At 43.8% G+C, this 20135-nt stretch overlaps 1 protein-coding gene across 1 annotated transcript in view; it reads right to left on the bottom strand.

Annotated features, from left to right (window-relative positions):
• Positions 1-3499: 3499 nt before the first annotated feature.
• BCO2 (beta-carotene oxygenase 2) overlaps positions 3500-20135 on the bottom strand; it is a 21590-nt gene continuing 4954 nt past the window's right edge. The window contains exons 2-12 of the mRNA XM_010575019.1: positions 16305-16509; positions 14994-15205; positions 13360-13475; positions 11318-11420; positions 9991-10119; positions 9688-9848; positions 8952-9119; positions 6329-6466; positions 5436-5618; positions 4283-4393; positions 3500-3901 (exon numbers count right to left, since the gene is read on the bottom strand). Coding sequence (XP_010573321.1) covers positions 3788-3901; positions 4283-4393; positions 5436-5618; positions 6329-6466; positions 8952-9119; positions 9688-9848; positions 9991-10119; positions 11318-11420; positions 13360-13475; positions 14994-15205; positions 16305-16509 — 1640 coding nt within the window. The 3' untranslated portion in view covers positions 3500-3787. The remainder of the gene's footprint in view (positions 3902-4282; positions 4394-5435; positions 5619-6328; positions 6467-8951; positions 9120-9687; positions 9849-9990; positions 10120-11317; positions 11421-13359; positions 13476-14993; positions 15206-16304; positions 16510-20135) is intronic.

Here is a 20135-nt window from a genome sequence, read left to right as displayed (position 1 = left end):
AGGGAGCCCCGGCGGGAGGCCCGGCCCAGCCGGGCAGCGGGCGGCGCCATGGCAGGGCCGCCACGGCGGCGGGAACTGCTTGCGCGCATCCGGGCCCCGGGGCGGAGCGGACGGACGGGGAGCGGGGGCGCGCCGGCGCGGCCTGCGGAAGCCGCCTGCTCGCCGGGCCTGAGCCTCAGCGGGTGGCCGGTCCCCGCGGTGCCAGCCGGCGCGGAGCTCAGCTCCTGGGGCTGTTCCCCTCGGCCGCCACGGCGGCGTCTCCCTTCGGCCCGCCGCGGCCTGTGGGCGCAGGAGCCTGCCCCCGCCTCGCCTCGCCGCGAAAGCAGGCGACGTGCCTACTTTGTTCCTTATCCCTAGCTGGTGTCTGCCACAAACGTCCTGTGACCTTGTGTGAGCCAGTGGTACGGAGGAAAAATAAAACAGGCTGTTAAGAGCCGCGGTGTCAGCCCTACCAAATGCACAGGGTATTACAGCAACTCCCGTGGGCAACCGGTGAGATACGCTGTGGCAAATGCTTTCCTACACCAGCTGTTTACCAGCACACTTCTCACTAAATCACTGAGCGATACAGAAAACTGGAAGGTATCTGAGAACAGCAATCAAAATCATGGGAATCGCCATGAGGATGAGAAGCAGCTGTTAAAACATTTCTACGTGGGCTTCCAGGGGAGGAGAGGATCAGCTCTGAAGGACGGAATGTGAGACTGAAAAACACGGATTGCATTTTCCGGTTTAAATAACTGTGTTCATCTCTGTCCAAGTGGGCTTGGTACAATGGTACGGGTAGAAGTGACACTGCTGAGTACCAATGAGCTAACCTTTCAGCTTAGTTCAAATTCTGCATTAACACACACAAAAACTATCTCGGACTACATCAATGTTCCTCATTTGCATTATCTAGGCTGCTGCGCTGGTGGATGTGAGGCCCAGGAACAGAATGAGTTGAGCTGTGCACTGAAAAAAGTGCATCAGTGAAACAACACAAGCTCGAACAGCAGAGGAGCATTCTACAGGGCAGGACTGGGGTTTGTTGTAGAACCAGACCAGAGACCTGAAATTTGTGCATCCTGCCTTTTGTCTTTTCATTAACGTTCCTCTTTCAAGGCATTTCATCCTCTCATTCATCCCGTAGAGCTAATGTCAGCAATTATTTGGCCTGCAGGCCAACAGTTTGACTTGCTTGGTTTTTCTTATATTATGATCAATTGCAAGAAGTGTGTTTATAAATGCATCAGTGCACAGGGGTTGGCCTGCCAAAGGAAAGCTGGCAGGCTGTGAACGCATGTGTAAGCTGTTTACACAGCAATCATAAAAGAAGCAGTTTGCAAAGCAATACTCGCCCAAAGGAACTGAGAAAGCTTCATGGATCTGCTTTCTACCTGCCTAAAATAACTGTACTCTCTCCCTTCCACAGCACTGTGGTATCTGAGGAGCTATTGTTAAACCTTTGAGAATGCCCCACTCCCTGGTCATTGTGCCTGATTTGAGATGGTTTAGGTAAAGTAAGTGTACACAGCAGTCTCTCCCTGCACCAGTCACAGGAAGGGGCTGCCAGGCCTGTTGTTTCTCTTTCTATCCTGGTGAACTAATTTGACCTCTGGGATGGTTATGAACCTGACAGACTTGAAGGAGTGCACTCTGGTAATAACATTCATGGAGTTCAAGCAGAGGAATCCCTAAAGTGTGGTGATTTTCAGAAAGCTTTGGGAGAGGGGGCCTGGATTTCTCAGTGCTGCAGGGATTTCAATGGAGGTCACTGCATCAGCATATTCCCTTAATTCGTGGAAGTTCTTGGTGCCTCAGGGATACCAGAGTGTATCTGCCAGTTTGTCAGAGTGGGAAAACTCCAAGCCTCAGGGCAGAATCTCTGTATAACAGGAACAGGAGAAAGAACAACTCTTAAGGTAGTGGAGTACAGCCTGTGTGCATGCAACACAGGCAGGGGCTGGGATTGCATGCTGTTCAAGTACAGCTTTATGAACACAGCACAGACTTTGCACTGCAGGGTATCTTTCTTCCCCTGCACTATTGATCTACAGCCCTGCCTTAGGTGTTCTGGCTGGTTGCAGTTAACACAGGGTTGCACATGAACCTCTGATGCTGCCTTTCCCCTTCCCACCTCACCAAGAAAAAAGTTTACACAAGAGCAGCAATGGTGACAGAACTCTACCCCCCCTTCATTAAGCACTTCCTTAGCATCATTCAGCTTCCAGTTCTGGGGGTTGTTCCCTTCCCATGTGGGTGACAAGCTACAGGGGGGCAATTCCACTGGCTGAGATGGCAAGTTACAGACAGGGGACCGACTGCAGTAGAGAAGGCAGGCGGTTGGCAGGGCTGGAGCACCAGCAACGGGAGGTGTTTGCCATCTAGTGGCTTTGTGAGATCAGCTTTGGCATGAGCCTCTCCCTCTGCGTTCTCACGGTGCTGCAGCCCTGGTGTACAGTCCCTGTTTCTCTCCCTTGTCTTTTCCCAAGACCTGTAAGGAGGGTGAAGAAAGGTCAGAGAGGAGGTAAAGCTGGGCTGTTTGGGTAGAGTGAGTCAGCTCTGATTTGGTTCTGTTCTGTCTGGGCTGGCCTCCAGAACATCAGGAGTCAAAAAGAAAAAGAAAAAAAAAAAGGCAAAGCAAGTTTGCAAATAGGAAGCAAGGGCTTTCCTTCAAACCCTAGGGCGCAAGGGCTCATTTTTTTTTGCTTAAGGAAGTGGTTCAAAACATTCCCCAGGCTTCTCACAATGAAGCAATATAAAAAGTCCTTAAGCCAGGAGGAGGATCCATTCTCCAGGAAGCCTTCACTTTTCACAGTGTTCTTAAAGGCCAAGTCTGCAAGTGAACTGCTATAGAGGGCTTCCCTCAACACACCTATCCACCTACACCTCAGAGTTCAAGAACTGTAGGAGCCTGGATGAGGAAGCAACCATATGAGAGGGTGTTTGAGTTTGATCTGCTCAACTTAAGAGCAAAGGGATATCAAGGCCACAGTGGAGTTCTACATGTTTTGTACTGGGTGAATTAGGAGGTGGGCAGGAAATGTTAGCCATCACAGCTGTATCCAGCTACGCTGTTTAAGCAGGAGCATGGTGGAGACGTGTCATGCATGTCTACAAAACCATGTAACGTAATAAGGTATGTGTCAGGGTTGCAGCTGTTGCGTCCTGTGGCACAGCACAAAGTGGGCCATGGGTCTGGTGAGGGCAGAGAAAGAAAGGAAGAAACTTCACAAGGTTTTATTTGAGGGCACCGTTAGCATGCAGAGAAAAGCACTACAAGTACAGCTTCTGTGAGTGTTTGCATCTACCTTCTGGAGTTCACTGAAGGCAATCTTTATGCAATGGGGGTGAAATTACATCCCTTCATTGGGCCTACCTGTTACTAGTTGGTTTTACTCCTCTCTTCTGCTTTACACATTTCAGCCAAAGTCACTGCCCTAAGCACTGATATTCTATTCCCTTCAGAGCGCATTGCTACCCAGGGAAGTAATGGTCATCATAGTTTCCATTTTCTCCCTTGCAAGCCTTATGCATGGCAGCCTTTGTGAACTGCTGCCAACTGGTCTAACAAGATAGTCAGAAAATTAAGATAAAGCAGTGGGCTGTTTGAGTGAAGGCTTCCATCTTCCTCAGACCCTTTGCTGTATATTGTTAGGAATACAGCAGTAACTGAGAGGTTATGATAGAGATAAAGCAGTTCCTTCACCTGGGGCATAATGCAAATGTCAGAGGTAAAAGAAAGCAGAGGCTTCTTTCTGAGCCTGACCTGGCCCTGAGTTACAGGAGGTGACAAGATCTTCAGTCAGTGGGAAGTAAAGATGCCATGGAATCCATAAGGCATTTGCACTGCAACTTCTGCTCGCCCCAATTCTCTGAACGTCTCTGCGTCCAAGACAAGCAGGAAAGCACTTTGGTTCTGCAGGATGAAAAGAAAGCCGGAATGAATGCCCAGGCTGAACTTCATTCCACTGTCCAACTCACTACATCTGTCGCACACAAGGGAGGCCAAATGTACAACTAGGCCATATGGTCAGGTACAACCAGACCATACAGACTAAACCTGAAAGACAGATGGCCAGGAACACTGATAGTCACAGATGGCACTCAAGAAACACTTGGCATTCCAAGGTACACTCCTACTTGAAGTTTGCCTGGCTGTGCTTGGCAGTTGCAGAGGCATACACCTTGGGGAGCATAGTGCTAGAACTATCTGCCAGAGCACCTCAAATTCAGTTTTGTGGTTTAGAAAGTGTACCTAATACTATGTGACTTTGACAAACTAGTAGCAATAAGTTACCTCCGTGGGAGAGACCACAACAGACAAGATGACTCCACTGTCTTCTGCCGTAGCATTAGGCACTGGCACAAACACAGGCTCTGACGGGTAGGATCCATCCTCCTGCCAAATCTAGCAAGCACAGTAACATATGGATGTGTTTCATTTCATTACTTGTCTACTACAGGTAGACGAGTTGCAAGTTGGAGTGCTCCCCACAAAGATACCCAGGCATACTCTGTGCTCCATGAAACCTATAGTTCATCCTTTTAATGAATTCTTTTGATTCCAGTAGTGTGATGGTGCCATTGTTGTGACAGCATGTCCATTATGCCAGGCATCATGCAAACAGGCAGTGAAACGGGTTCCTATTACTCATTTCATCCAACAGTTTGTGCTGGCACAGGTGTAAGCTACAAGCACAGAAAACACCACCATCCTAGCTGGCACAGCCATCTTCACACCACACTAGTGCAGACCATGTTGTGCCCACGAAGTGTGGAAAGAGAGGTGCCATGCCAGCAGAGAGGCGATCTATCACCATGACCACCTGAGGGCATAGCTGCTGCTCCTATTGCAGGCAGAGCCATAGCACCCCAAAGCTGTGCTGAAGGAGTGCACTCTTGCTGCAAAATGAGTATCCAGAGCAGAACAATTAAAATGGGCATCTCTTTCTGAGGATTCCTAACTCTCTCTAGCCTCCGGGAAAGTCTCTGATTAATAAGCATTTAACGCTTTGGAGATCATTATTCCCTGCTTAAGGGAGACACAGGAAAAATCCCAGCTTGTGTTGGCAGTTGGAAATATCCTAAACCTTGGTTGTTGCCTGAGTCATAAATACTTTGGCAGTTTATCTCCAACTGCCTGTGCTACTTGAGTACTGTACTGCGTGGTAAGGGATGACTCTTCTTTGGCCTGGAAGACATATGCACGCTTTATCCAACCCTTTCTGTTCTGTCATCTGTCTAGGAACCTGGAGTGATATCCTCTCCTGTTTGGTAAGTGTGCCACATTCATAAGGTGCTAGGTGAGAGATGAAATGAGTAATCTCATCTCAGACCCATTTGAACGAATACCCCTAAAGAGTAAAGTGCCTAGTAAATGACATATCTTCAAGGCCTTTTCAGTGGAATGACTCCTATTGCTGAAAAAAGATAATCTCATTTCACCTCACCTTGAAATTCTTGGTCTCAACATCAACCTTAATCAAGGAATCTCCAACCAAATGCCGAAAACCACATCCATAGAAGTAACGGTACCTCCTACCATTGTACTGACAGTAGTTGATCTGGGGGAACTCCAAGCCCCCAACTTTTTCAAAGCCCTCAGGGTGGAGATTTTCATGTGTGCACCAGACCTAGAAGAAGTGTGCATTACATGAGTGTCAATTTAGCTTTGACTGGGCAGAAAATCTGACTGGTCCCACCAACCCACTGCACAACCATTGTGGAGAAGAAATGTTTAAAGATGAGCCTGACATTGCACTGAGACAGGTTGAAGGACCAATTCCGTCTCCCGTATCTGTTTCACCCAAAGAACTGACTCATCATTGCAGACCTTGGAAACGTCAAGAATCTGTCTACTGTGAAAAACAGGAGCACGTCCATGTATTCCTGCACTGCTAGCTCAGAAAATCCCAGGTCCAGCACTCAGCAATCTGATGTACAAAGTATGCACAGAGATGACTCCACTCATAGTGGACAGCACATGTTCTATACCACCTCATGCCACTATGTAGGGCTGTTCAGAGCTGGAAGCAAAGAGCAGTTCTGTACCCAGGTGAAAGCATGGAGAAGTTTGTCAATGAAGAAGCCGAAGTTTAGCCAATTATCATAAAGGCTTATAAACCACTTGGGCATTTTTGGTAAGTCACAATCTGTCTTTGCTCTCTTATTTAAGGCAATGTGATAGTCTTTGTACTAAAACACTAAGTCCCTTCTTAGTAATGACCAAACCTTGCTTGCTTCCTTGGTGGACAAGATCTGAGAAGGTAGTAACACGGGATGATAACTGTTGCAGGCAATCCCACCACAGCCATAAATGCAGTTATAAGTCTTTAATACGTACCTTGCCATCTGCATCTTTCACAGCCCTTGCCAATGTGTAAGACAGTGGGTTCAGATTCTTCCCTACAGGTGTGTCTGAATTCACATTCAGTGGGAGAACAAAGCGACGAGGGAAAGCTCGGGATATTGAGTCATAAACCTATTAAAGAGACAGAAAGTTATGGTGATGGAGAGAGGAAAGTGGTGTTTCAGGCTAAGTGACCTTTTGGGGAACAATTCTGGAGTTTTAGACATTCTTTGCACCCCTGAAATCTTCTTTCTATTACGTATTTTACCAAGTTCTGGTAAGGGCTCTGCTTGTTCCAGTACTTTACAGAAGAAAACAAAAAGACAACCAATTAAATGGATCAGCACTGCTTTCACAGTAATTAATGCTGAGTTGTGTATGCAAATCACTCAGTTATCCTCCAAATCCAGCACTGGAACATATGCTGCGCTATATTTTATTCAGTTAGAACAGACTTACACTGATCCTTTTTACACCCTGTCCACTTATGCCCCACTGACTGTGTGACTCGGGCCCTTCTTGCCCAACCAAGACCATGAGCTATTAGGGGGATTACAGAAAATGGGACCTCTGTAGCCCTGAGCAAGCAGAGGAGATATACCTGCTGGAAACCCACCCTCTACAGCCGTATTGGTATTAGTGACAGTCCCACTTTGGAAGCCTGAGGCTGAGCAACGCGCTGAGAAACCTCCACATTATTTTAAATAATATGAACCATGCATGAAAGAAGAACTTTATAAGTATATAAGCTGCATGTGATTACAAAGCTTCAGAAGAAAAACTGCTTGATTGTAGACTGCCTCAGATCTTTGTGGGAGACAGCATGACACGGACACCAACTGTACTGCTTGCTGTTAATCTCGGAGTGTAAATGTTGTCTCTCTGTGAAACTAATGGAAGGAGTGGCTTGTGCAGAGGACGACAGGAAATATCTGACTAAATGCTCTGTATCAGTCTCTGGAGGACCCTCCCTCTCCCCTGGATGATAAGGTGAGCAGAAGGAGACTACTGTACCTCAGTTCAATGCATGAAGTTAGCCTGCATGATTTTCCTCTTCTGTTCTCAGGTACACATGGACTTCATGTTTGGAAAGTCTAGGGTAGTGGTGGATTTACTTGGGGAGCAAAGGGGAGAGAAAACTAGCAGCCCCCAGTGTGGCAGACATTCAGCGGGTTGCATGAGAGGAGTAATTCCACCATTGCCACTGACGTTCATTCCAGCCAAGTTTAGACCCCAAAATACTTCCAAATAATAAGCCTTCTAAATAAATTAGGTGGCAAGGTCCCTGTTTTGGTGTTTTTCAGCTACTTCAATCTGTAACTCACCAGTTCAATGTGAAACTTCTCTTTAATCATATGTATTAATCTTGAAACCCTATTTTCAAAACTTTTATGTTTTATGTAGCTGCAGTAACCTGATTGGTTGAGGAACACTGCCAGACAAAATATGGTTTAGTCAGCAAGCAAAAGCACTAAACATGATTCAGGGAAAACAGACAAATCATGCTCAGGCATGCCTTAGTCTTTCAGCGTAAATGTAAAATTCAGTTCTGAAATGACTTGCACTCATGTGTGTGTGTGTGTGTATACAGTTTAATGGCTATGCTACTTGTCAGTTAAAGAACGTGGGTGTTGGAAACACGTGCCTAATGTTGACATAAGGACACCTTCAGAGAGATCAAATTATAGGTCTTTTGTTCTCAGAGAAGGCTGAACAAAAGCTGGAATAAGTTTGCAAAGCAAATGGTCCTATTAACACTATGCTGTACTGAATTAATGTTCACCACATCTTTGCAAAAAAACAACAAAGGAAAGCAGAACAAAATGACCCTACAGGGACACAGCTATACACTTTTCAGATCAGAACTGCCGTGCTTCTAGACAGAGGAAGTTCAGATTTGTCTGAACATGTTGTAGAAATGCCTGCCCTTCACCCACAATATGGTGGGTTTCCAACACACATCTGCAGTACAAGAAACTGAAAGCACCCCCACTTTTCCAGTGTATGACCTATGCAAAATGATGACTCTTACACAGCTTTAGATAGTGCTTTTGACAGAGTTGGATATAATAAGTAATATATGAGTACATGCTGTTGTGAGGTGAATGTGAGGAACAATATAGGGGTTTCTGTGATTTACATAATAAAGGCTAGTTTTCTGAAGTAATGCCTTTAAACAACAGGATTTCTTTTCTTTTTCTTTTGCCCTTTAAAAGTCATGCAAAAACTTATTTTGCATACTTTCTTGGGGGAAAAAATTTATTACACAAGGATATGGAAAATGAGTATCATTAAAAATGAGGTTTTTAAAACAGAAGTACATTCTACCAGGCTGAGGGAGATGCATGTCACACACCAGTTTTAAAAGTTTCAAGGAAATGCTCTATGGAGATTATCTGCTAAGAGATTTAAAAGGAGAAAAAAATACCAACATATCAGTAGATCATAATTTTAATTTTTCCATATAGTTGTGGTTCCTTTTCCCAGTTCACATCCTCTGCCTTGTGGTCCCCCATAGTGTTCTCCATTCTACTAACCTGAGCCTTGCTTCAGAAAAGTAACTCAACCAGCATGGAGCCCCGTCAGATACTATGCAACACAAATGAAGAGATCTTACCTGATCTAGACCTTCCCCACTCCTCCGCAGATTCTGAAGTTTGTAAGTAGCCAGAGTTGTTCCATCGTCCTGGCAGCACAGATCAAGGACCACACAGCCATGATCTTCAAAGGCATTGATTTGATGGAAAGTAGCAAAGGGCTTACTGTACCACTGTCCTGGAAGCACCTACAGTGACCATAAGAGAGGCTAAATTTCCTCTCTAAAGATCCTAGCCACACCTCAAAGAGTTTTCTCTTCTCTCCCCCATTTAATTCCCTGCTCATTCCTTGGTATTTGTCTTGTGTCCTTGTGTTACTACAGAATGGCTGGTTTAAGCCAGTAAGTAGGCAAAAACAGATGAAGAAAAGCCAAAAAATAAAGCAGCCCAGAATAGGCCCCTTGCTGTCACGACTCCATCCCTATAGCATCATTCCCAGGCTATGACTGACCTTTTCATACTCCGTAGTACTTGGGTTCTGCATTTCAGTCCCTGTGCTGCAGTCCCGGGACCCCCAAACTGCTTATTTCTGCCTGTTCTTTTAGGGCTGGCAAAGAAATTAATCAATAGAGAGGAAAATGCATGAAGTAATCCCTCTTATAATAAACCTACACCCATGCTTATAAAGCTTATATTGCAGTAACTTCTGGGTTGATTCATACACCTATCTGTGGCTGCTACCCAGCACTCTTCTCTTGGGATCTAAGTTTCCAGCTACAGCTGCACAGCTGCTGCAAAGGCCAAAGACCCACCTACCTCCCCAGTGTGCTTATTCACCACATGGAAGCAAGTATTGTACTGAGGCTCCCAGCTTATCCCTTCAGAAATGGCTTTCCCACGGAGTTTGGAAGTGATAATCTGCAACAGATTCAGCTTGATGGGTTGCTCAATGAAAATGATGTAGTTTTCACTCATTCCTCAAAAGAGAAGGAAGGACATATCATCCAAGTGTTAGGCAAATGAGACAATAAAAAATCTCGGGGGCAGAGGGCAGTGAACAGCCCTTTCTGCCTCACAGTAGGCAAAATCCACAGAGTTTGAGATAGAAAGCATTCTTACCAAAGCTGTGATAGTAGGAGGGTTTCATCTTATCCATTGGAGCAATGGAGCACAGCACTTTCGCTCCCTCTAACGTGTCACTACAGTTTGACTTTTGTGGAGGGACCTGAATGATATTATACCTAGACCCTGGAAAGGAGAAAGGGTTCAACACCACTGAGATGTGAGACTGTCCACATCATGAAACGACAGTCGGGCTCTGTTCCTTTTTGTTTCCCTAGAATACGAGGAACCACGGTCACAGCTAAACTGAGCAGAAAACAAAAAGCCAGTTATCAAGTCAATAGAACAATCTACAGAGGATTACCTAGCAAAAGAAAGAAGCTTGAAAGGAAGTAGAAGGATCTTCTCAGTCTGGTAGACTGCCATCTAATTTTACTGTCTGCAATGCATTCCTTATGTTAAATTAGAGTGTCCTATAATAACAGGCTCAGGAAGAAAACCAAGTTCATGGCTTGTGTATCAAAGGAAATGAAAACTTGGAGCCTTGGTGATGACTGATGCTCATTTAATAAATCTGAGCATATGGAAAGAATGGCACATTTGAATAATAATCTATATTTTGGTCTCTCCAGCTGAAAACAGCATGTGCTGCAAAGCTAGATATTGCTAAAGCCAAAAGGAAATGAAAACAGCAAGAATGAAAAATGGTCAAAACTGGGCAACTATTCCGTGAACTAGAACCAGCCTGAGGTATCATAATAAGGGGCAGTGGCTGTTTTCACAGGCCTCAGGCACCTCAAAAAGAAGGCTTTCATGTAACTAATGGTGAATGCTAGCTCTGAGCAGCCATGTCAATGTAACTAGATCCCAACTATATGTAAAGCTCATAGTTTCAGGAAGAAGAAAAATATCCCAGAAAATTCAGCTTTGCTGTAAGAAAGCCAGGTCACTGTAATACATTCCACCTTCTCTCCTGTATAAACCCTTATGGTCCTTATCAAAAGCCAATTATTTTAAATAGAAAACATGTGGCTAATTGTGAAAATTCTTTGGATGAGGCTTCAGCGCTGGATGGGACTTTAAAAATCATTCTCCTGTTTTCCATCAAAGCCTGGGAGAGGAAGAGGGGAATCTGTTGGGTATTCACAGGCCAAAGTCAGAAGCATCTGAAACTAATTGCTGAGAGAAGCCATTTTTATGGGACAGATTGATACCCTGAAATAAGAACTAATCTGGTTTGCCATCATTTTGACACAAAGAGAAACAGCAATTTCAAGGTCTCTTTAGAGAATGAAGTTTCTTCAACAACTACTCCTTGAAGCAGCGGCAAGAAGCAGGCTGTACACCCTGCCCACAAGCCAGGCCTGGTCATGCCCAGTCTTACCATGTTTCCCATAGGAATTGCCCATGTTGTATGTCGTCCCATCAGACTCATAATGAGGATGAGCAGTGGCCCCATTCACTGCAACAAATTTGCTCCAGTCTACCTGCAAATAGCCAAAGATGCCAAAGATTTTCAGTCAGTATAGAAGTTTCCTATTACTCTGTAACAAGCCACAGTCTTTCTAAATGTCAGTTTCGTCAAAGTCTGAGGAAGAATAGCTTGATGATTATGGCCCTAATGTGGGACCTGGACTTAAGCCTTCATTTTGCCTGCAATCCTGAAATCCTTGAAAATTAACGATGTTTCTCTCTGTATTAGTCTTACCAGTAAAATGAGACTAACAAACAGCACTAGCCATTTCTCTGGGAGACATGAACATTATTAATGGCAGGAAGTGATGACACAGTGGGCATGTTGCCCATATAAACATTTTAGCTAGGACTCCATGTAATAATCACAGACAGACATGCGTGAAGAGACAATCACTGCCCCAAAAAATCACCAAGTTTTTTTAAAGCACCCATAGCTACTTGACAGTCAGTGTTTACTCTCCTCAGAGAAAACAGTTTAGCTTCACCGCCTACAGCTAGAAGGAAGAGTTAGGGCAAAGGTACAACTGTGACTACTGTTAACATGTATTCCTGGTTCCTGGCTTAGGGTGTAGTTTGGACTCAGACAGTGGAGGGGATGTGTTGGGAAGAGAGTCTCAAGGAAAAAGTTGGAGGAAGATCAATCCATGCATTGAACATTAAAGCACGGAAGATATGCTTCTTTTCCAAAAGTTAAAAAAAACGCTTTCAAGTATCCAACCTGAGACCCTTTGGAAGGCCCCGGTAGAAAAGAGTGCCACACCACCAGAAGCTTAGAAAACCATGACCTTTTAAGGCATCTCAAATCAGAGTTTAAATGTGAAATCATCCCTTCCATTTCTTCACTTAGCCAAAAAATACCAGTCTGCATCTAAAAAGCACCTTAAGGGGAATTTTTTTTAATGACAAGGTGGCTCAACAGAGCTGAACATTCAAACTAAAAATACCCACGCATCTTTTCATCCCTGCATTATGGTTTACAAAACAGATAAAAGAGCAAATAGTCAAACTCTCCATTTCAATATGCAAGTAGCATACTATACTTCATAAACAGAGTTTCTTCACGAATCACAACTGTAGGGAGGGAGGGACTCCCTCGAGATCTGAGTGTGCACTGAGCCTGGTATTTTGTGGTATTAAATAGTCCATGGTAACATATAGGCACAGTAGTTAATACTGATTTAGGAATGTCAGAATCCTTCTTCAGTCATTCTTACAGTTGTCCAGCCCAGCAAATACCCAAATCCCCTCTAAGGGTGCAGGCAGGGGGGCATGTAGCGTATGCTGTCATTTCACAAGTCATATTTTTCCCTGAAATACAGCCACACTCCTGTGAGATGATGCACAGAACATACGGGAAGACTTCTACTCTGACTTTTTGTTCACTTGCTAGCATGGGAGAAAATAAAGTGGCAGCTGAACTTCAACTTGACTTTACATTGACTTCACCACCCATTTGCAACAGAGGTTTTAGTCAAGACTTTGAAGGACCGTTTTGGAGTATTTAAAGCTGGGGGTGTAAGAAGGAGATAACGGGAACAGATAGGAAGGATGAAGAGACAGGGCCAGAATACAGATCTGAGATCAGTGATGTTAACTTCTTCCTGTATGCACTTTTATTCTTCACACCCTGGTAGGTACAGACAAGTCCAGACAAGTAGTGAGTGCACTGGAAGAATGCCAGCTGTACCCAAACGGAAATGAGTCTATATCTGTCTCTCCCTTTGCTTGCTATAGTGGGCAGTGACTGAATCTTCACTCATGAGAGCTGCCTTATTGCTAAGTAGATTTTTCAGGGACTCGAGCGCACCATGAAGAGATGCTTATGGCTATGGCCTAGAGCTCCACTGATCATTTCCTTTGGAATCTGGGTTCCCCCTTGCTGCTCTTAGAAACAGCAAGGAGTGATTCTCCTGTACCATGAGCGAAGCCCCTTATCCCACCTGCCCACACCTTTTCCTTTGTTTCAAGCGTTTCCGGGTCCACTTTGTACATGAAGATGTTCTCGTTGCTGACATAATAGTCTCCTTTATACACGACGTAGTTCACACTGGCATTGTCACTTGGTTCTGAAATGAAATCCCGGAGTTGTACACAGCTCTGTTTAAGCTCGTGTGACATTATAGCAAGTTAGACATGTTTAAACAAATAAACCCATTTGCAATGACACTAATCCCTCTGTGATTGATTAGAAATATCTCACTAATCTACAAAGGCACTCAGGAAACTGTCTGCACAGGTGAGTTCAGGATAAAAGGACAAGGACTGGTTCTTGTGGAAATCACTGCAGTGAAGCCAAGATAATCTTCATACTTCCATAGGCCCTTTGTTTATGACCTTTCATTTCTTCATATCCCTCTCCCTTTCCTCCCTAGTCAAAGTCGTCCTCTCTGACAGCTGTATGAAGAGTGCCATGTTTGATTTACAGCATTGGAAACAAGAGAGGCAAGACTTGAAGCTACAACTTGGGCTGAGGGGAGGGCAGGGATGCTATTTGTGTGACAGGGCTTGGACAGGGAATCCTTCTTCTTCCCCTTCTTCTTCCCTGTCTCTTTAAAACTGAGTCAGGGAGATGCCTTTTGAGAGCTGCACAACAGCCAGAGCTGTTCTTGCTACTCCTAGGGAAGCTGAGAGTCACTAGCCAGGTAGCTGAGAAGAGCTGAGGAAAAAGCGATTTCCTCCCAGCTGAACATTGTGTGTGTGGTGAAAAGAGCCTGAAGTTGGTACAGCAAAAGCCCGGAGGACAGGCGTTCTTGTAGTGAGGAATAGCCTACATGTGTGTAAAGAATCAAATAGGCAAGGGTGTGCAGGAACAACCTGCTGGAGCTTGGAAAAGAAGATGGGAGATGTAGATAGTTCTGAAATTTATTGAGAGAGCTGGGGTGGGGAGTTGGGGAGCTAGACAGACCAATGAGTGAAGGTATGAGCACCTTTAAGAGAACAGATGACATGGCAGGACAGGATCCATCTCCTCAGGGAAGATAAGAAGCAGAAGATGGTCACACACATAAGCAGCAACAAGTTGCAGACTTTAGGTCTGTTCTGGTTTTAGTGGAAAGTACTTTGCCTGCATTTAAGCCTATTTCTTTCCTAACATACACAGAATCCTACAGGTAACGGTACTTCCCTTCCTGTGCAACACCGTCTCTCACCCTACTCATATCACCTCCTGCACCTTAGTACAGGAAGGGAAGGATTAGCCCACTTACCCTACAAGCTTAGCAAGGCAAGGTGTTTTAAGGGCAAAGCTGTGTCTCAGGTAGAACGGCAGATTGTAATGCTCATTATCAGGACTGCACAGGGTGGTTTTGGGGGAACGATTTCTGTTGGAAATTTGCAACAAACTCTGGAATGGAGTGAGCTGAAATGGCACTAAAACATTAAAATGAATGTGCCTCTCCCAGCTAAGTCTGACACCAACTTGCATTTTTGTTGTTGTTGTTGTTGTTGTTCCAAGGGGTCATCTTCTAAGAAAAACATGGGCTCAGAATAGGCCTACCAGACTTCCTCACATCTCCCTTTAAACGTAACCACAAATTCCCCAAGAAAATCTCAGAACATTTCTTATTTTTTAGAAACCCTCTTACGTGGCATCTCAAAGCGTGACATGAAGCGCCCAAAGACACTCTTGCATGGGTCTGGCATTGCTAGTGTCCCAAATTCTGAGACCACAATGCGGTTGTGCTGGCTGTTAGTCAGGTAGGAACTGCTCTGCAGAAACTTGCTCCGGTATGTCACTGTGCCATTCTCCAGCTGGAATTGATGCAACAGGGCCATGCCGTCAAACCAATGGTTAAATCTTCAAGAAGAGATAAATATGAGAACAAGAGTTGGGCACTATATGATGTTCTGCTACACTGTTCCGTCTTGCCTTTAGGTTTATTATTGTTTGTAAAAAGCTAATGCCTAGATCCCATGAACATTTAAACATGCATAGCCTTGTGATGAGTCTGGGAAAACATTTGAATTGAGTGAGACAAATCAAGTGTATTTGCAGCTGTGGGACCTGAAGTTAGATGCTGATTTTCAGTGAGATTTGGGCTCCCTGTATTACTTTTGAAAGTGGACCTCAGGGACTTCTGAAAATGCTATTTATAAGCTTTGGGGGGAAATAATCTATATTGGTAAACCAATCACTCTGCAAACTTCTACATGGGGAATATAAATTATGCTTTACTGTACAACAAGAATAGAAATTAATACTGAAAGCCCAACCGCACAAGAAGGAGCCTTTAGCTCTCAGCTCTTAGCAGGATGCTATTCTCTCTGAAGTGAGAAATCTCTGAGACTTTGAGAAAAGCTTATGGTCTATCTCTGGAAATATGATAAGATGATCACCTTTGGACAGTTGCTGCCATCAGCTTTGTTGGAGGAAGAGCTAGGTTTTTCAATTAGCTAGAATGGCAGATTACAAGCCAAAGGCAGTAGTTGCCTTCTTGAAATATTTTAATATATTATTTTTTAAATGAGATGGATTTGCTTCTAAAGCAACTCACACAATTTAGTGCAATCAACTTTACAAATCCTGTCCTGGATTTCAGAGTGCTCGTGGGATGGACTTTTGTTAATGACAAAGGACTAGGAGTGTGGATGTTTTAATCCCCAACTCTGTTTCCTCATTATATCATTCTGAGTAGGTCACTGCCTCTCTGTGACTCAGCTTCTCCAACCTTAATAAGTTAACCATGCTCCTAGTTTCAGAGAGCCCACTGGGAGTTTCCAGATGAGGGAGCAACTATTCTTGAAAGAATGATAACATAAGCATTTCTTCCATGCCTGACTTAAAAAGAAACTACAAGGTGCTCTAAACAGTGGTGAGACATTTGGGGAGGTGCCCGTTAGGTTTAGGCAGCACTCAGGCCAGAATCATTTCACGAACTCACCAAACCTGGACTTACTTCTCCTCGCCAAACTCAAACTTCCCAGGACCATTCCTCAGAAGATTGCCATTAATCCATTTGGGAATATGTCCTTTGATCTTTGCTGGGATGGGCTGAGGGGTCTCCTCTACTGTCTGCATTAAGGGCGAGATGCATTGCAAACCCTTGGGACTGTGGAAGGTGATTTGCTCTTTTGATGGGCTGGGCAGGAAATTCTTTAAACCTGCAAAGAAAGTAGTGAGAACAAAAAGCAGGTAACTAAGATATTCACTTGAATAAACAGACAATTGCTAGAGCTTGCGTTTGGATGTCTCAGAGAATAGCATTCAACGTTCTGCAAGCAGCCAAGTTGTAGTGGATATTCAAACTAAAGCTGTGTTCCCATAATATCCCACACATCCACAGGGAGCTGAAAATCCAGTGGATTTAACTCTACTGTAGTTAATCCATTAGAGACACCTGTTCTGCAGTTCGAAGGAGGTAATAAAATATATGATGATAGGAAAGAACTTCTATTTCAATTAAGGAAACTTATAGTTGGAATTTATTTCAATAAATAACTGAGAGCAAGTAACATATGGATATTTATTATAAGAACCTGTGAGGCTGCAAAAAGAAATCGTTCCAAGTTGGGATGATACATAGAGTAATGTTGAGGGGGACAACTAAAAATAATCTCCCAGTGATTTCTGACAAGCAGTCTGCTGAAGAAAGTGACAGAAAGGAGCTAGTCTTACTGCTGCAGACCAAAGCCACAAGCAGAAAGATGTAACTAGGCACCTTGTGAAGTAGTGCATGTTGCCTTTACATGACAATCTTGCCAAAACCAAGGCAGAGCTGGGCACACCTCAGATAGAAAAACTGCATTCTAAAACACCCTCTAACTCCACCTTGGTATCACAATCATGGGTGAATTAAAGAGACAAAAGAGACTGTACATACTGGAACATTTTCCCAGGACTTGTAATCTAATCAGCCACCACCCAAGGAGTTTCCAAACATAAAGCAGAGCACAGAAAAACAGCACAGAACACATCAGAAAGAGATCAGGATACTTAAGCGGGGTACGCTGCTGGCTTTTTTTTACTTTTGCTGCATTTAAAATCTTCCTAAGGTCTTTCTACTGTTCAGTCACTAGTGCTTGGCCTTTAATCTTTATAGCCATATTCATTATTGATTCTTCTGTAGACCCAGATTTTCGCCCTTTTTGTTTGCAAAGTAAGAGAAGTTTTTTGTAAAGTCCTTGACTGCAAAAGCTTTTGCAGTAAAGCATAAACAGGAAAGGAAAATCAATGCAGCATAGAGCAAGCTGAATACAGAGGACAGGGACAAGCACTGTCCATTGCTTTGAGGTTTGGAGCATTGCAATTAAACATATGGTTCATGTCAACTCTGTGCGATCAGATTGGATGCAAGGATCACTGTGCATGGCCTCTAGCCTGCGCTATGCCATCACAACCCTCACTGTGCTTATGCTCACTGCTGCTTATGGATGAAGTCGCTAATGCAGCAACATACAATTTAACAAGAAGGGGTAACCAGGTGAAATCATGGTCAGTGCCCCCTCAGACACCTCTGGCTAGGAATCTGAGCTGGGTTTAACCAAGGGTTTCTGAAACAGTGTTGAAAAATTGTGCTATAACGTTGCTCACAGCAAGAAGCAGCATTTTTCACAACTAAAGCTAATGCATGGTTTTCCTAATGCTGACAATTTCACAGTGGAGAAATTTTATGCTACTAATATTCCTTTTAACTTGAATAGTCAGCCAAAATTCAGGATCTCTCAGCTTGGGAGTTTAGGGGAGGGGATGTACTGTGGTATTAGGTTCCTTCAAAACAATGTGCTATTTTTAACAAAACTGTACAACATCCTCCACTGAATTGAAAAAAACAAAACAGTTTTTCTGCCTATAGTTCAAAGGCTCTTCTAGAAAAAGAAAAATAAAGGAGCTCACTGGGAAGAACATCCCACAGGACAACCAGGAGGAGTCCCAGTGGACTACTGTAAATCCAGGCAAGCCATAGCTTGTTAGACAACAAATGTTACAAATATGATGTTAAAGAACCCAAAGTCTTGGAATATAGTTTGTTGAATATAGGTTGTCATGTTTTCTCTACACTGCACATGGATGACTCTGCTAAGTTGGCATTATTTGAAATGCAGTAAACCAGAAGCTCATAGGCTATTGAAAGGTTTACAGGTCAGTTCTCAAACTCACCAGTACTATGATTAGAGAAGCTCAAAAAGGCAATGGCTGGCTTTTCCCCTTGCACAAAAAAAAATACAAAACCAAAAATAACCGCACCCCCCCAAAAAAATGGAAGTCAGGAAGAACGCAAATGAAACAGAGCTGAAATACATTTACAGGACAGGACAAAACATATTAAACAGATTTACTTGGTAAGTAAATATGCAATAGCATAAAAGGATAATTTCTGATGGAGCCTCTTGTTTGAATGAAATATCCCCCTTACATAGTTATAGGACAAAAGCATCAAGAAAGCGTGAAGTGATTGGAATGCTGTGTACTAACAGCACACAGTTAGTTATTGGCTCCAGTAGCCTGGCTTGCAAAGCCTCATCAACACAAGGATTGTTTTAGCAATCCATTTAGCTGCAGAGGTGGATTTACCTAGAAAGTATGCAGGCTGTTGCCTTCCCTCCCAATGCTATCACCTCCTCACCTGTCACAGGCTTCATGTCCACAGGTCGATGGAGTTCCTTTGCTACACTGCTCCATGCTCACTGTAAGACCATTGAGTCCTGATGAAGATTTAGGTGTAGGTGAAACACTAATAAAAAGGGATAGCGTGGCATACAGAAATCCATTCCTGAACCAGGTCTAGTACAGACAAAACCATATACTAGAGTCCAGGATGATACTGAACTTCATTCTGACTTTTTGATGTAGCAATTTGTTCTGGTTATACTAGTCACTTTCACCACTGCTTCTTCTAGCCTACATTCCTTAATCCAGGTGATTAAGTGAAGCTGCTGCACAATTTACCTGTGAGCCTCTGAAACCATATGTTCACATCTACAGAGGAAATTTGCTGTTTCAGACAGGAGAATATCTGCAAAAGAACTGAGTTGCCAGGAAGCATTTTTCTAAGCTAGCTTCTTTAGAACAGCCACAGACAGAATGGGTGTTAGGCATGCAGGAAGCTAAATTGCAAGATCCCTTCAATGTGGTTCTCTGGCTTGCCAATCCTCAAATCCTTCTTTAGATCTCTAATATGGTAAGTCAGCTAGATAAAGAATTCAGGCTGCAGGGCTAAAGCAATTAACCTCAAACCACCAATATCCTCTCCCTCTTAGAATTCAATTAAGTTCTGATTAAATCCTATATGAAGCACTCAATCTGATCCCAACACTAGTGCTTCAGAGTATTTCCTTAGACATAAGGAAGTAGAGGCTTTTCACATCAACCAACACCTGGCAGGTTTAGTGACTGCTGTCAGTATGTGCAAAAATGCAGCTTTAGTAGGCCAAGCTACAGTTTGTAAAGATGTAAAATACGCAGAAAAAATTAGAGTGTGTCCCTAAGGAGACATTTTTGCATCCAAGCAGACACAAAGTTGGCATGACCAAGGACGGCACTACATTTAAACTTCCTGGAGAGCAGCATAATACACACAGGAATTTAGAAAGATAAACTTCACAAAAGAGCCTGAACAGGACTGGAAAACGCCTCCTGGGTCATCTCCTCCCAACTGCTGTTGCAGAAAGTCATATATTGTTGTGGTTTAACCCCAGCCAGCAACTAAGCACCACGCAGCCGCTCACTCACTCCCCCCCCATCCAGAAAAGAAGAAACTAATAATTATAATGATAACACTAATAAAAAG

The sequence above is a fragment of the Haliaeetus leucocephalus genome, unplaced genomic scaffold, assembly GCF_000737465.1.
Source record: "Haliaeetus leucocephalus isolate CR32 unplaced genomic scaffold, Haliaeetus_leucocephalus-4.0 Scaffold450, whole genome shotgun sequence".
Taxonomy (NCBI): Eukaryota; Metazoa; Chordata; class Aves; order Accipitriformes; family Accipitridae; genus Haliaeetus; species Haliaeetus leucocephalus.
This window is presented reverse-complemented; position numbering and strand designations above follow the sequence as displayed.